Source organism: Engystomops pustulosus, chromosome 1, assembly GCF_040894005.1.
Source record: "Engystomops pustulosus chromosome 1, aEngPut4.maternal, whole genome shotgun sequence".
NCBI lineage: Eukaryota > Metazoa > Chordata > Amphibia > Anura > Leptodactylidae > Engystomops > Engystomops pustulosus.
Window position 1 is genome coordinate 269091716 of NC_092411.1, and position 17954 is coordinate 269109669.

The following is a 17954-nucleotide window of genomic DNA, read 5'->3' on the forward strand; positions in this document are numbered from 1 at the left end:
CCTGCCACTTCAAGTGGTAGGTTTCCTTTAATGTATAGATGGTTTGAGTTGACCAGTGAAAGAGTTTCCATCTGTGTTCATATACACATGCCCCAGGCAGAGGACACCATCTAAGAGGACCATATACCCTAAACAAATACATAGAAGGCACCTCTAATCGTGCATAAACAAACATTCAGAAAATTTGACCAGTCTCCATGGGGTCAACAATAACTTGAAGAAGAACTTTACCACCATTCTAAAAAATGAAAGCAAATTTCAAATTTGGATAGTCACGTAAAAGTAAACATAAATCTCTAAAAATTGCACTATTTTCCCAGTAATGACAGGTTGTGTGTGGTTTTCAAGCACTTTCAATTAGGAAGACCAAAATCATAGGTCGGAGAAGAACATTAGCGTGTCTACCCCAAGTAGATCTGCTTCCCTCAGCGTTACGCCTCACTTTAATGTGGACAGGTAATCCTTTAAAAAGAAAAATCAACCTGCAAGAAGTTGTGGCCCCAAAAATCCCAGAGGAAGTGCTTCTAAACTGCGTGGTAAACCATATTGGTCTCTGGTTGTTGTGTCTAGTATCGGACATGCAGATCGAGCAGAATCTTCATATGACCAGCGTGGTGGCCCGAGTACCACTAACTGCTACTCAGAATGCCAGATAAGCACTTTCATGGAAAACAATGTAAATACTGGACATCAAGAATTCCATGGGTGGTCCTCCATCTTCCCGAATAAAAAAAGAAAAACAATTGTTTGGTCCCTTAAAGGAAACCTACCACCAGGATCAAGAATTGTAAACACTTATCCGCTGTCAGGATCCACTCTTCTTTTAGCTTCTTATGTCCGTGTTATTACGACAAACAAAATATTATGCAAAGACCAAAACACTTTTGAGTGTATGTGGTTGACTATAGCTACATATCCTTGTTTTTACATTTTCCACGCTGTGTGTTCATTTTTAGGAAACATATGTTATCATAAAGGGTCATTACTCCCTTGTACAAGTCATATATATTTATAGTTACTTCACCATAAAATGTGAAGTCAACATTCCCTGGGACATCACTGGTGAGCAACAATAACTTATACATTCTCCATATGCCTCAACACATGAAGTGACTAATATTATCTATACTAACCTGTTTCTGATGTTTTTGGCAAGTTTGTTATTGCCCAGTGGGGTAAAACATAGTCCATTTGGAGCTAAAAAAAACAGACCCGGTTCACCAGCTATTAACCAGTAACCAGACCCTTCATAGGGTATTGAATGTCCTAGCTAGAATTCCCTCTTTTTATGTGAACCCATTGTTAGGCTCTATAGCAGCTGGAACCATGATTGTGGTGTCATTGTAAAGATCACAATCTCATCTGTTCAAAACCCATTGTGATTATGGTTCTGTGCAATATGGGCAGTTTCATAGATGGAAATGTGAGCTGCAAATAAATTGCTGCTTATGTCTTTCACTTCCAGTATCTCCCGCTCTGTAGCTCACAGAATCAAATTCATGTTGCATTTTGAAAGATGAGATTCTCGTCTTTACTATAGCACCAAAACCCCTGTGTCATTGTAACTCTGGTTGCTTCAAAACAGCGGTTTGTGAAGTAATACTTCCCCTCCACCTAAAAGTGACTCTTCTCAGATCATTTACATAAAAGAGAGAATTCTCGAGAGGACATTTCATACCCTACCTGAGGGGGCTGTTAGTTTAAGGCGGTCACTCACAGTTGATATTTGTCAGCCAGTTTGATCAGATTTAGTAGGATCGGGCAATACTCTAATGTGTAAAGGTATGTAAAGACCCTAAGGGTAAATGGCAAGGAATAGGGACAGTACACTAGATGTGAACATGCCCAATCCTTCTGTCCTAAGTTGCCTGCTAGTAACCAAATGGTTTCTCTATATTAAGAACAAATATGGTCAGCTTGTACGAGTCAGAAGGAGGTGTTAAAGGGCACTTGTAGGGGATACAACCATCATGCTCTACAATCCTGGGTCATAAAACCCACAGAGCTAAAATTGGAGCCCCCCTGCTAATTGATCTTAGCAATGCACCTTCTTATCTTCAATGTATCTCATCGCAAAATTTCCCTCCTCCTGTTATTTGCAAATGTGCAAATTTACACAAGAGGTTCTGCAGATGTTTTCTCAATAAGCGTAATTACTGTAAGTGCTTCATGCATCACACAATGCACTTGGCTTGTTTTGGCACTGGGTGCAATACAAAACATGCTGCAATGTCAAACAAAGAGGATTTAGTCACACGGGTGTCAGGATGAGTGACAGCAGAAGGGAAAGTTTCCTTTAATGATGGTGGGTCTTACAAGATTAGGGTCTGTCTGGCTTTTGTGTTCAATAAAAAGCAACTAATGAGCAGCTTCTTCCATGACAATGGTGGTTGTTGTCAATCCTCTGTCTCTTATGGAGAGATGAGTGTTGTGTCTGACTGACAGGAGATGCCAGGAGACGTTTACCTCAGGACGTTTACCTCAGGATCAATGACTCGTATTCTGAGTATGAAGGTGTATATGCAAATATTGGCATAGAAGAGGCTATTTAGAGCTATGTACACATCATATATCAGAGGGGTAATTTAATAAATTTACAAGTATAGTAGTCCTTTGTACCCTCCAAATGAATGGAACAAGAATGTGTGGCTAATCGTGATCTCTGAGGGACCATAAAAAAAGATATAGCCACCATCCTCAGAGAGAATCTACGCCTATGTAACTAACCGCTCCATACATTTAGGGGTACAAGCACCCCTTTTCTTGTGATTTAAAAGAGAGGGTGTCAGTGCAGACGGTGTCCCACCAAGCAGAATATTATCCCCTATTGCGCAACTACCCCTTTAGTAAGAACAATCAAACACTTGGGTTACGGTCACATGTCCCGCTAGAGCTGCGTTTGTAGCGTACATGGCCAGGCCTCGACCTAGTATATGCGTTTCTATAGAGACGCATGCGATCAGTAACCAGAACTCTGTGTCTTACATTAAAACAATTCATGAAATTGTGTTCTGGGTACCGATCACTTGTGTTTTCATAGAAACGCATATGTAATCCGGCCGAGGCCCGTACCCTTCATGAAACAGCCCAGTCAAAGCTAATTCATTGAATAACGCAAGGTGCAGGGCCTGAATGGAGGGGCAATGCTGCCTTCAGGCCCCACACGGTATAATTCCATGAATCAGCTTTGACTTGGCTCTTTTTCTTTAAAAAAAAAATCTACCATCAAAATCCTGATAAACCAGGGACATTACTCATAGACCCAGACACCAGGACTGTGGTAATCTTCTTATATTTATTATCCATGGCCTCCATCCTTCTAAAATGACGCTAATAAGCCTGAGGGGCTACCCTCATACCCACTAAAGAAATATTCCTCATATACATGCAAACTAGGCTTGGTCATCTGTGTGAGCTTTTTTTGCTCCAAAATTTTTTTAATAACCAGTTCAGACCATAGGCATATGAGGGCCCTATTCACTATAACATAGGAGTGCTGTTGACAGAATGTTGGATATTTGTGCGTCCAAATAGAAAAGATTTTTGAGGAAAATGTACTTGGACATTGCCTCTAATTTTATACATTTTGTGAATGTCTGGTTATAGCATTAGGGGTGACGGTCACCTCAAGATTATGTTGGATCAGTTTGTGTTGGATATGATGACCGGCATAGAGATCATCCTACCAATGTGGAGGTAGGTGATCTGACATATCCAATCTTTTGCTACTCTTCACCTCGCCCATGTATGATTTATATAACATACGAGATCCGGTTGACCTGCGCCAATCAACCAGAATGGGGAGGAGCTTAGCCTGAACACATATATACATTTCAACTGAAATGCATGTGATCAGTAATGGGTTCTACCCAAAATAATTTCCCACAAAAGCTGTGGAGGTGGATTGTGGTGTGGTAACATCAATTGTTCCTCTATAACGGGATCCTGGGTTGTTTCGGTGGTAGGCACATTTTTGGATTAAGATGTTTATCATGCCTCGCACACAGCAGTAATAACACTCAGCATTGTTCCTCGGCGCCACTTTTGCCTTCGGGCAGGTGATTTCTCCTCTGGGTGGAAGGTTAAATCCTTTTCAGCTTTCTGTACTGCACAAATTAGCTTTGTATCATCAAGTTACAGAAACCAAATCCCCGATACCCTCAGACAGCCATTAGAGGGTCTCAGGGTGACGCGTTACTCCATGAATGTGGATTTCTATTCTTTGGTCAGACAATAGGATCTAATGATATAAGGGCGCCTGGGCCAATATAAGCCATTTCCACTCAACTTATGAAAGAAATTAACTTACATGGTGTAGATGGACACCAGATTTGTTTACACATCATCGGCCATGACTGCAGCTTTGGTCAGATGTTACCGATATCAGAGACGCTCTGATCAAACAGTTACGCTTTCTACATTAATGTTTACCTAGAAGCAAAAAATTCCCCTTAAAGTTACATGAAAATGATCAAAGAAGAGTCATCTTGTGCCTGAGATTAGTCACTTTTAGAGGCTGAGGGGAAGCGTCACTTCAGAAGCCGCAGTCTCCAGTCAGAGGTTTGGTTTACCTACCATCAGGCTTGTGGTACTTGAAGCTTAAGAAACAGAGATAGGTATACGGATGAGATGTCACATAAAAGAGGGAATTTTAGAAAGGACATTTCATACCCTACCTGAGGGGGTTGTAGTTTAATGGGGTAAAATCAGGTACACTTTAATGGTTTAATTGCTCAGAAAACTAAACCTACAGACAGGTCCATCATGACTGTGCACATCATCGGCGCATGCACAGTGCGCATTTCTCCCTCCGGATACGCGCAAGGCCGGAGAGGAGATAATAAACGCACTGAGCATGTCCGAAATTTCAAACAAGAGCGCAGAGGACGGGAAGGCGCAGGAGGCAGAGCAGGAATCGTCTCAATGGAGAGCTGCAGGAGGAGTTTTCATGGCAAAGTTGCCTGGAGGGTTGGTGAACGTTTGACTGCTCTACCCCGAACCCCACCCCCATGACTACTAGCTGCCTGTGAATATAAGTTGATATTTCAGTGTGAGGCCGGCACACAATTATTATAAGGACATGCCTGGATAAAATTTACTACACCCCATAAGGTATGTTTGGGGGTTTAACAGCTGTGCAGCTGGTGACAGGTTCCCTTTAACCCATGCTTTAACATTGTGTCAACGTTTGTGTTTTTTGATACAATATTAACCTAATGTTAACACACAGTTAACATTGTCTCCTCTCCTCAGTTGTTGTATTGCATCTCAAAACGCAATGTAGGCACCAACTGTGAACGCACCCTGAATGTATCAAGGAAGATTTGCCTTGCAAAGCTGGGTGACAGCCCCCAATTTTGGTAGTCCCACTACAACAAAAAGCTCTGCCGATAGACTTCTTAAAAGAAACACCATATAATTGGATAATTTACATGAGACAAAAACACTAAATATTTAATGTGACAAGTAGACCCCCCAACCCCCATGACTCCGCACCCCTCTCCTCCCACCCTACAGAACAATCACAGCTTCTGGCTGAGCCCCTGGGATGACATATGTTCCTGTGTGAATAATGACCCTTCCTAAATTGCTGTATGCTGAGCACATGAATGACTTACTCCCTCTTCCCGCACATCACAGTAACATTATTAAGCCAAGGAGGCAATAACAAAAAAGCAATAATTCTGTCTAATAATGAGGGCAAAATTGAAGATGATTTATGGGATGACAGTCCCTCACCAAGAGCAACATGACAGTTTTAGTCCAAAAATGGTATCATTCTCGTCTCTGATATTGTAGATCACTTGGATGGAGCGAGGTGCAATACCAGACTCTGCCTATAGACAAGAGGGGCACAGTTTATGGGAAATGGACGGAATATGGTTTATTATCATGGATATCCTATTGTCTAGGGGAACTAGATGACTTATAATGTTGTATATAGTATCCAGGACTGGACTTGGCTTTTTTAATCATGTCCCCTTATTACTGTATATAATACAATTACATAGTGATACCGTAAAAGGATTGCCATTGCTTAAAGACCGGTTGTCTATCCATAGATTTGGGCGCCAAATGTGGGGTGCATGATTCATGGAGGAAGGAATAAGCATCCATGGGACCCCCAATTACCCCTCTAGAAGTCATCACTCAGCTCCCAAAGACAAATAAGGGTCACAATGGGTGTCAGTGCCACCCAGCTTTCCGAAGCAGAGGACTTTATCTTTAAGTAGAAGTGACGTAACATCATGGCGGAGAATAATTCACTCCAGGAACACGAGGAAAACAGGATGGAGCACTTCATCAAAGTGCAATGAGATCCCCTCCGCTCAGCAATCGACTGGCCACATCTGATGGAAGTAATGAAATGAGGGGGCTGCTAATGTCATTACAATGGGGACATTACATTTAACCCCTTCCAAGCTAGGCACAGCTGCAGGATGTCGCTCAGGCCGGGGAGGGGTGGAGAAGTCATTCACTTTACTTTCTCCCGCTGTAAAAGGAAGACGAGATTCCCAATGGAAGAAATTGAAATACGTCTTAGTGAGCAAAGCCTGAACGTCCACCAATCACATCCGTGCAGGAAATAGGACTGTCAGGACACGGAGATACACTCACAGCCCAGAAATGCCATTCACAGTCCATGCCAGTGCCAAGTGTGCAAGGACAAGGTGGCAGGGTGGGCGTCAGAGGCGCAGCTCACACCGGATATGGGAAATACAACACATCACATCCACGGAGATATGTATAACAGGGGATACTTTGTCTCAAGGGTTCTGCAGCAGCTCTATAGACAGTGAATACAATGAAAGCAGGAAAGGACCTGCTCTGAATCCCAATGAGCTGCCACAGGGGCGAGGTGTGTGCCCTACTCCATCCATGCCCATACAATGATACATGATAACAGAAATGTATCCACCATAATAACAATATATGTATCTACAATACAGCATCTATTACTATAATATTTACAAAATGCATTGACATATCATCTCCATATATTGAAGCTACATCCATACAAAGCACAAAGGTAAATATGGACAAATCCACATATTACACATACAATGAATTCCAGTAAATATACACACCCCATATGTATAGACAGCAATATCTGTTACATCATCCTGTCTATTTAGTGTTTATGTATACAACACACATAGCACATGCTGATACATGTCATATATAATGTATATGGTGCACCCCCTATATACACTCCACCACTTATAAAGGATACTATACTCCCCTATGTATAGAATACACACACCACTATCTGATACATATTCCTATTTCTGTACCTCATATGTAATGCATATATATGCATAATGCATAATATACTCCCTATGTACATAATGACCATACCACTATCTGATCCAACTACTATGTATATATATCTGATATGTATATAATATACACAGCACTATCTAATCCGTCTCCCTATGTCTCTGTATCCTATACGTGTACAATGCACCCCTTGTCTATACAATAACAGACCACTATCTTATAGATTCACTATGTATATAATGCAGAGCAAAATCTGATCCATATGTCTATACATCTCATATGTAAAGTATATACTGCACCCAGTGTAAGCACAATAATACACTCCCTATGTATATAATGCACCCAGTGTAAGCACAATAATACACTCCCTATGTACATAATGCACACAGTATACACACAATAATACATTCCCTATGTATATAATGGACAGAGAACCATCTGATTCATGTTCATATGTATATACATTTCACATATATACTGCACCTCTAAGTCTATAAATATATAATAACAAATATGTAATATATTCCTTATGTATATAATGCACATATATATGATGTATATTGTAACCTTTATGTACATAACATCTGTACAATGCACATCTTTTGCAATCTCTATCTATACAGCCCGTACATCAGCATATGTCTATAATGTATCTCATGTATGATACAACATATGAGGCATATACTGTACTATATACGTCCTCTGTGTACATCCATACAGCGGTCATCTCCCCCGCACATGGTGGGCTCTTACCTCTGCAGGACTTGTACATGGCGGCTCTCCCGGGCATGGTGAGGGGGAGCTCCCGGTAACACTGAGCGGCGGAGCCCCGGAGCAGCAGTGACTAGCAGTGCCGGCCCAGCATGTCCTGCAGCCAATGGGAGGGCGCTAGCGCCGGGGGCGGGGCCTCAGGAACAAAGAAGACGGCCTGACAGCCCGTCACCGACTAGCGGCCGCAGCGCCGTGTGTGAGGGGACAAAGCCCGCCCGCTGCCCCGTCACCCGGGGGCATAGCCTGTGCTGCCCCGTCACCCGGGCACACACCAGCCCCTCATATTATACACGTTACATACGAGCTCAGAAATTGTGCCATGTCATTTTACTAGGGTTGGCTATCAATTTTTTTTATTAAAATTGTCCATTTTGAGCAATTTTACCCTAAAAATGTGTTTTGTGTGTAAAAATAGAAAACAATTAAAAGCCATTTTATGTTGATTCTCATGAAAAGGGGAAATGCACCAATCACAACAATGCTGGGGGTCCCAAGACCCCCATTTCCATTCATGGCTGACTATATAGCTCGCTGGTCTTCATCTATGGGGGGCACAAGACCCGCCGCCATAACAACAAACAAAGGTCACTGATGATCACCATTACTGATACTGTGGTTATACACTGTCATCCTGCACAAATACCAACTTTTGGTTGGTAAAATCTCCAGCTCAGAACCAACTCCAACCCCCTATCTTAGGGTGAAGACACACATGGCGTTTTTGGGGCGTTTTTACTAAGTGCGTTTTCAGATCGTTAAAAACGCGTGCGTTTTTGTCCGTTTTTCATTGCGCAATTTCGGAAAACGGACAAAAACGCATGCGTTTTTAACGATCTGAAAACGCACTTAGTAAAAATGGCCCAAAAACGCCATGTGTGTCTTCACCCTTAGGGCGCCTTCCCACATGGCGTTTTCGTTGCGTTTTTAAACGCATCCGAAACGAAAGTGGGAGGGGGTTTGTCCAAAACACATATACGTTTGTAATGAAACACTTTAGTTTCGGATTCGCTGTAAAAGCCGCAACGAAAACGCGACTTGGGAAGGCGCCCTCAAGAAAAACCCACTTTTCCAAACTTTCTGGAATGCTCAAGACATATTTGTTGAGATTTTAGCTTAAATTTGTAGCTGGGACTTGAGCTTAGTCTGACTGAGTACATGTCTCTGAGGTTCTCTGGAAAGATTGGGGTCCAATCAGTGGTCCCACCAACATGTGCTGGACTGTAAGGAGACGTAATAGTCCTGAGGTTGATGGTGGTGACAAGGAATACTGGTCCAGCCAGTCCTGAGTTACAAATCCAGACACAATGGCGCACATTTACTAGTCATTTTGCCCCAGTATTCTGGCGTAGACTGCACATAGATACATGTATGAGCTGCTTGCACATGTATCTATGAAGTATTTCCTCCAGTATTGTGCCGAAACTGTACTATGCACATCGCAACACAATACCATGCACCTAAAGGGGCGCTCCGATGCACCTAAACATCGCACACCACGTTTATGTCGGCAAGTCCAATATAATTGCGACACGCACCCATTAGACCGAGTGCACCAGAAAAAGACCGGTGCACTCAATCCGAACTCTATCGGGCACATGCAAGGTGCGCCATATTAATGCAGACCGTGCCTAGGTGCACTCCGCACACTAATAGCAGATGTAGGTCAATATTTGGAAATGCATCCTCCACCATCTGCATCTTCATCTTCCACCACAACTACAGATCCCAAAATTAAGGAAAAGTGGCAGATAAACCATTATGGGCGTATTTTTTTAACACATCCCCTTACCTCATTTGGGAGGTAAATGCAGACCCCCCCATCTAAATAAAGACCTTTATTGCGTAGGTGGGGGCAGTGTACACTCACCGGCCACTTTATTAGGTACACCTGTCCAACTGCTCGTTAACACTTAATTTCTAATCAGCCAATCACATGGCAGCAACTCAGTGCATTTAGACATGTAGACATGGTCAAGACAATCTCCTGCAGTTCAAACCGAGCATCAGTATGGGGAAGAAAGGTGATTTGAGGCCTGTGAACGTGGCATGGTTGTTGGTGCCAGAAGGGCTGGTCTGAGTATTTCAGAAACTGATCTACTGGGATTTTCACGCACAACCATCTCTAGGGTTTACAGAGAATGGTCCGAAAAAGAAAAAACATCCAGTGAGCAGCAGTTCTGTGGGCGGAAATGCCTTGTTGATGCCAGAGGTCAGAGGAGAATGAGCAGACTGGTTCGAGCTGATAGAAAGGCAACAGTGACTCAAATCGCCACCCGTTACAACCAAGGTAGGCAGAAGAGCATCTCTGAACGCACAGTACGTCGAACTTTGAGGCAGATGGGCTACAGCAGCAGAAGACCACACCAGGTGCCACTCCTTTCAGCTAAGAACAGGAAACTGAGGCTACAATTTGCACAAGCTCATCGAAATTGGACAGTAGAAGATTGGAAAAACGTTGCCTGGTCTGATGAGTCTCGATTTCTGCTGCGACATTCGGATGGTAGGGTCAGAATTTGGCATCAACAACATGAAAGCATGGATCCATCCTGCCTTGTATCAACGGTTCAGGCTGGTGGTGGTGGTGTCATGGTGTGGGGAATATTTTCTTGGCACTCTTTGGGCCCCTTGGTACAACGCCACAGCCTACCTGAGTATTGTTGCTGACCATGTCCATCCCTTTATGAGCACAATGTACCCTGTAACATCTGATGGCTACTTTCAGCAGGATAATGCGCCATGTCATAAAGCTGGAATCATCTCAGACTGGTTTCTTGAACATGACAATGAGTTCACTGGACTCAAATGGCCTCCACAGTCACCAGATCTCAATCCAATAGAGCATCTTTGGGATGTGGTGGAACGGGAGATTCGCATCATGGATGTGCAGCCGACAAATCTGCGGCAACTGTGTGATGCCATCATGTCAATATGGACCAAAATCTCTGAGGAATGCTTCCAGCACCTTGTTGAATCTATGCCACGAAGAATTGAGGCAGTTCTGAAGGCAAAAGGGGGTCCAACCCGTTACTAGCATGGTGTACCTAATAAAGTGGCCAGTGTATATGGAGGCAGTGAATAAGGAGGCAGTTTATATGGAGGCACTGTATGTGGGGGCAGTGTATTTTGGGGCAGTGCATATGGGGGCAGTGTATATGGGGGCACTGTATATGGGGGCAGTGTATATGGAGGCAGTTTATATGGAGGCAGTGTATATGGGGGCAGTGTATATGGAGGCAGTTTATATGGAGGCACTGTATGTGGGGGCAGTGTATAAGGAGGCAGTGTATATGGAGGCAGTGTATATGGGGGCAGTGTATATGGAGGCAGTTTATATGGAGGCAGTGTATATGGGGGCAGTGTATATGGAGGCAGTTTATATGGAGGCACTGTATGTGGGGGCAGTGTATAAGGAGGCAGTGTATATGGAGGCAGTGCATATGGGGGCAGTGTATATGGAGGCAGTGGGGCACATTTACTTACCCGGTCCAGTCGCGATCCAGCGGCGGGTTCTCCGACGCTGATTCGGGTTCTGCCTCGATTCACTAAGGTCCGTGCGTCGATATTCACCAGGTGTCGCTGCTGCGCCGAGGTCCGCCGAAGTTCACCTGCTTTTTTCTGGTGTATGTGAGTGCTTGATCTTGCGACACAAATGGCTTTTTAAACTCCGCGGTTTTTCCGAATCCTTCGGGTTGTCCGGATGCCACGCCCCCCCGATTTCTGTTGCGCGAAAGTCGGCGCGATTGCGCCAAAAATCGATCGCGTGCGCCACAATCCCGTGAAATACAGCGCAAAGTGGAAATATTCGGGAAAAACCCGACTGATTCGCGGCTGCGGACCCTTAGTAAATGTGCCCCAGTGTGTATGGAGGCACTGTATGTGGGGGCAGTGTATATGGAGGCAGTGTATATGGAGGCAGTGCATATGGGGGCAGTGCATATGGGGGCAGTGCATATGGGGGCAGTGTATATGGGGGCAGTGTATATGGGGGCAGTGTATATGGGGGCAGTGTATGTGGGGGCAGTGTATATGGAGGCAGTGAATAAGGGGGCAGTGTATATGGAGGCAGTGAATAAGGAGGCAGTGGGGCACATTTACTTACCCGGTCCAGTCGCGATCCAGCGGCGGGTTCTCCGACGCTGATTCGGGTTCTGCCTCGATTCACTAAGGTCCGTGCGCCGATATTCACCATGTTTCGCTGCTGCGCCGAGGTCCGCCGAAGTTCACCTGCTTTTTTCTGGTGTATGTGAGTGCTTGATCTTGCGACACAAATGGCTTTTTAAACTCCGCGGTTTTTACGAATCCTTCGGGTTGTCCGGATGCCACGCCCCCCCATTTCTGTCGCGCGAAAGTCGGCGCGATTGCGCCAAAAATCAATCGCGTGCGCCACAATCCCGTGAAATACAGCGCAAAGTGGAAATATTCGGGAAAAACCCGACTGATTCGCGGCTGCGGACCCTTAGTAAATGTGCCCCAGTGTATATGGAGGCAGTGCATATGGAGGCAGTGTATATGGGGGCAGTGTATAAGGAGGCAGTGTATAAGGAGGCAGTGTATAAGGAGGCAGTGTATATGGAGGCAGTGTATATGGAGGCAGTGCATATGGAGGCAGTGTATATGGGGGCAGTGTATAAGGAGGCAGTGTATATGGAGGCAGTGTACATGGAAGCAGTGGATATGGGGGCAGTGTATATGGAGGCAGTATACATGGAAGCAGTGGATATGGGGGCAGTGTGTATTGAGGTAAAATGAGATTGAGTTCTGGTTAGAAGGGGGCACATGGCAACCACTGACAAGGTCACAGATCTGATCACTATGACTTCTCCAGCAGTGATTTCCTATGGCAGCGATGGCGAACCTTTTAGAGACTGAGTGCCCAAACTACAACAAAGACCCGCTTATTTATCGCAAAGTGCCAACACAGAAATTTAATTTGTGATTTATGCTCCCTTCTCTGTCACATCTTTCATTGATACCAGCACCTGAGGACACCAATAAAGCAGAGAATAGTCCCTCCTAGAGCTGTCACTTTAAAATAGCTCTGTGCACAGCAAGTCCTGGGATGTCTGTGACTGCAGGAAGATACCTGGAGTCATCTCTGGTGATGGCCTGAGTGCCCACAGAAAGGGCTCTGAGTGCCACCTCTGGCACCAGTGCCATAAGTTAGCCATCACTGTCCTATGGGCAGGGCCGGCGCTATGGGTAGGCAAAGGTGGCAATTACCCAGGGCCCCCAGGGAGAAAGGGGAGAATCTCTTCTTTCAAATGAATCTTGAATTGTGTTTCTAGGTGCCAGGGATCCAGAGATATTCAGGTTTAAAGTGAGAATATCAGGTGCCATTTTTATATATAAATATCACTTCCGACGGCAGTTTAACAGTTAATATCTCCGTTTTTCTGCATTTTAGAAACACAAATTTAGATTCATATAAAATAGGAGATTCTCTTCTTTCATAGGAAAAAAGAAGTGAGGTTCTATGTGTCACAGAGCCAGAGATACAGCCCCCTGTAGTGTAGCCCCCTCCAGATTCTTAGCCATCAGGCTACAGGGAGAATTTGCTGCACACAGGAGCTGCTGCACCTCACAGATAATGGAAATATTCACTTTATATGTTACTACATTTTGAGAAGGGATAATGTCAACTAATATTCATGGTTTTAACCCTTCTCTATGCAAATCTAAGAACACACTTTGGGCCACATGTATCAATCGTTTTTTTCTGTTGTTTTTGCGCCTTTTCATTCAGGCGCACCGTTTTTTGTGCCATTTTTGCGACTAAATGCAACTAAATGCTAGCTGCGCAGCAAAAATACCCAGCTTTCCCTCATTTATCCTAGCAATCCAGATGTTTTGATGCACCTAATGATATTCATCACTTGCGACTTTTCATTTAGGCGCAAAAACGGGCACAAAAACACTCCAGCCCGAAGGTGGCGTTATCTGAGAAGAAAGCACTGAGCCCCTTTGCAGAACAGCTCATTTCTAGCAGCAAAGCTCAGCCAGACACTGCAGACACTAGAACAGATAATACAGACATGAGATACTCTGCAGACACTAGAACATATAATACAGACATGAGATACTCTGCAGACACTAGTACATATAATACAGACATGAGATACTCTGCAGACACTAGAACATATAATACAGACATGAGATGCTCTGCAGACACTAGAACATATAATACAGACATGAGATGCTCTGCAGACACTAGAACATTTAATACAGACATGAGATACTCTGCAGACAGGAGCTGCAGACTCTATTTACAGTTCATCACCTTCTATTTACAAAACATTCTGCAGAATCCTGAGCTCAAAGCAAGAGAGGAGAGAACTTTGCAGAATGTTGCACATAGTACTGGGGGATACTGTGCAGAATTACAGGGGTGCAGCAGGAGACCAGCACTGGGGGATCCCCTCCAGGAGAAGCCCCTGCTGAGGAGGTGACTGGGTGCTGGGTGTCACACACCTGGGTGCTGCTGAGGAGGTCACTGGGTGCAGGGTGTCACACACCTGGGTGCTGCTGTGAGGGTTATCTTCATGCTGGGCTGTGGGAGAAGCAGAGAGGAGCTTGTAGCAGGATCACATGTAAATGTCCAAATCTAACATTGCGCCTAAACTGTGTTAAAGTAAAGTGATTAATAAGAGGCAGGAAATATACTTATCACAGATGGTTGTAGCTTGTGATAATTCTGGCAAAACAGTACGCAGAATTTAGGCGCAACTACTACACCTAGGCGCACAAAAGTGATAAATGTGGCCCTTTCTCTCTTATTCCCTTTTATTTTGTGATAGTTATTTTTTGTTGGGAAAATTGACTGATACGATGAACATTCAATCCTCTTCGCCTAATGTGACTACACCGCGACCAGAACATGTCCATAAAGCTATATGTAACACCAAAAACACACACATGTCCTGGTATAAAGTTATTATTTCCCATCATCCTCCATTACTTACACCTATGTTATGATGTTCTCACTCTCATTCTTATGAAGCGCGGAGGGTTCTGTTATTGTGATAATACAATGGCGCACATCTAAAAGTGACTATTATCTCATTAGCTCGGTTTATGGATATATAGTTATTTATTTGGGTTACCATTGTGTAAGGAACAGACAATGATACATCTGTGTGAATTTTCTGCAGTTCCATTTGCTGCATATTTCGGTGAATACTGTATATTGGTGTGGGGTCTGTATGATCTCCTCACATCTTACTCTTTTAGGAAAGTGATTTTCTGTATACAGGCAGTCCCCGGGTTACATACAAGATAGGGACTGTAGGTTTGTTCTTAAGTTGAATTTGTATGTAAGTCGAAACTGTATATTTTATTATTGTAGTTCCCGACAATTTTTTTTTTTGCCCCAGTGACAATTGGAGTTTCAAATTTTTTTGCTGTAATAGGACCAAGAATTATCAATAAAGCTTCATTGCAGACAATTTTAAGCTGATTATTGCAATCTGGGACTATTTTAAAGCATCCAGAGAGCTTCACCAGAGGTCACAGTGGGCAGAGGGGTCCGTCTGTAACTATGGGTTGTCTGTAAGTCGGGTGTCCTTAAGTAGGGGACCGCCTGTATAAGTATCTGGATTTGTACATATTTTAGAGGAAATTTTGAATGTTAATTGCCAAATGCATGGCCTGGTTGTCTGCTTTCAAAATTCTATAGGTTTTATGGCGCCTTTACTTTTTATTCTGTTTTATTGATATATTTTGCAGGTTGTGACTGTCTAAAAATGTCTAGCTGAAAAGCACATATCTAGTTATTACAGTTTTAGTGATATTATGTGGATTTATTCATGTGAACATATCAATAGTGCACATTTGTGAACTCTACACATGTCCATGTATTACATTTAGGAGATGTGAAGGATAAACATTGTCTGTCTGGATCAAATTTTTTGCCATCAAAGTCAAATTTTAAGTATTTTTAATAAAATGTTTCAATTTGAATCAAAATTGCATGAAGGCGCCTATGTCTATAAAATCTTTGATGCAATTTTGAAAATGGGGCAAGTGTCTGCTTTCAGAAAATATCGGTCCCCCTCCCCAATGGGCCTCACAGTCTAATCAACCTACCAGTAATTTTTTGGAGTGTGGGAGGAAACCGGAGGACCCGGAGGAAACCCACGCAGACACAGAGAGAACATACAAAATCTTTGCAGATGTTGACCAGCGCTGCAAGGCTGTAGTGCTAATCACGGAGCCACCATGCTGCCCATAAATCTCCCTATCATCTATCTCCTATAAAATTCTCCCATATTACAGTTTGCTTTACCATACTAAAGGAGCCTCTTGCTGACTGTGACTGGTCATAAAATAGTTTTATTTTGGGGCCCCACTTTTAGTTTTGCCCAGGGCCCCACTTTGTCTAGAACCGGCCCTGCCTATGGGAACAGCGCTGAGCCTTCTGTTATCAGAGCTGACCCCAAGTGTCAGGCATAAAGACATTTGATCACAAGTTCACTGATGCTAATAGTATTATAGCCTCTGATGGTCTGATTGTCTGATACTCACAGACATTACTACGGGCACAGTACGTGGGTCATAAGACAAAGCCAAATGCCTGTAATATGTCAACTTACACAAGGGTCAGGCGTTGGTTTGGGAGATGATGAATGTAATTCAATTTTGGATAAAAAATATAATTCCTGCTACATCATTGCTCAGGTATTATCATCCTATAATCCAGGGGATACAGGAATAAGGTGCCGACAAAGCTGCATTATTTAAAAGAAACTAGGGGGTAGGTAGTGGGTGGCCCCCAAAACAACTTTATCTTGTTGGGTCTAAGGAGGCCAAGTCCATCACTGTGCATTGGCTCTTCCTTCTACCACTCTCTACGCATTGGTGCGATTTGCTTGAGGACATCTAGTTTTTCCAGTGATATTGGGGCTTGTTTTTAGTTGGGAGAGCTGCATTTTTTAACTCTACCATTTTTGGAGGGCATATGGGATCCATAAAAAAAAAATACACACTTTCAACAAAAAATGTTCAGAACTTGAGTAGTTTTTAGTACTTTACTTTAGCTAGAATCTGAGTCTACTTCAATTCCGGTAACAATAGCTAGGTCACACAATGGTGCAGACAAGGCCTGATCTCATGTTTTTATTGTGCTATTTTATTATGGCACTGAAAATTAAAGGGGTTGTCCCATGGAGGTAACTAATCAACAATTAAATAAATAATAATAATTCCTTCATTTATATAGCGCACACAGATTACACAGCACTGCACAAAGGAGTCCCTGTCCCCAATGGGGCTCACAATCTAATCACCCTACTAGTATGTTTTGGAGTGTGGGAGGAAACCAGAGGACCCAGAGGAAACCCACGCAAACGGAAAGCACATACAAACTTTTTGGGAAACATCTTACCAGTTCAACCTGTAGATGCCCAATTGTTTGGGAGAATGGAGGGCTTATAGTAAATAAATATTGGTGCGTATGTATGACTAGCAATCCAGTCATCTATGGGACTTCTAGATGGTTATCTTGCACAACCCTATAGAAGTTAAAGGAAATCTACCATCAAAATCAGGTATGATAAACCAGGGGCATTACTCATAGATCCAGGCACCGTTACTGTGGTAATCTTCTTATATTTCTTATCCATGGCCCCCTTCTTCTAAAATAAATTTTTTAAATTATGTTAATGAGCCAGAAAGGCTCTGGAGGGCATTACCAGAGCCTCTCCGTGCCATAGTCTCACAGGCTGAGTACATCACACTGAGGGAGGGGGAAGTGCTGAGGGAGCAGAGTGGGGAGTAGTATAACAGCCTATGAAGCTGTAGCATGGGGGCTCTGGTAACACCCCCCTAGAGCACTTTTAACTCATTAGCATAATTCTAACTTTAAGTTGCTTTTAAAAGGAAGGAGACCATGGATAACAAATATAAGA

The 17954-nt window shown here is 43.4% G+C and overlaps 1 protein-coding gene across 3 annotated transcripts in view; it reads right to left on the reverse strand.

Moving 5' to 3' along the window:
* AFAP1 (actin filament associated protein 1) overlaps positions 1–8170 on the reverse strand; it is a 95609-nt gene extending 87439 nt beyond the window's left edge. For all 3 annotated transcript variants that reach the window (XM_072126136.1, XM_072126137.1, XM_072126135.1), the window contains exon 1: positions 8035–8170. In XM_072126136.1, the coding sequence (XP_071982237.1) occupies positions 8035–8071 (37 nt within the window). In that variant the 5' untranslated portion in view covers positions 8072–8170. The remainder of the gene's footprint in view (positions 1–8034) is intronic.
* Positions 8171–17954: the final 9784 nt, after the last annotated feature.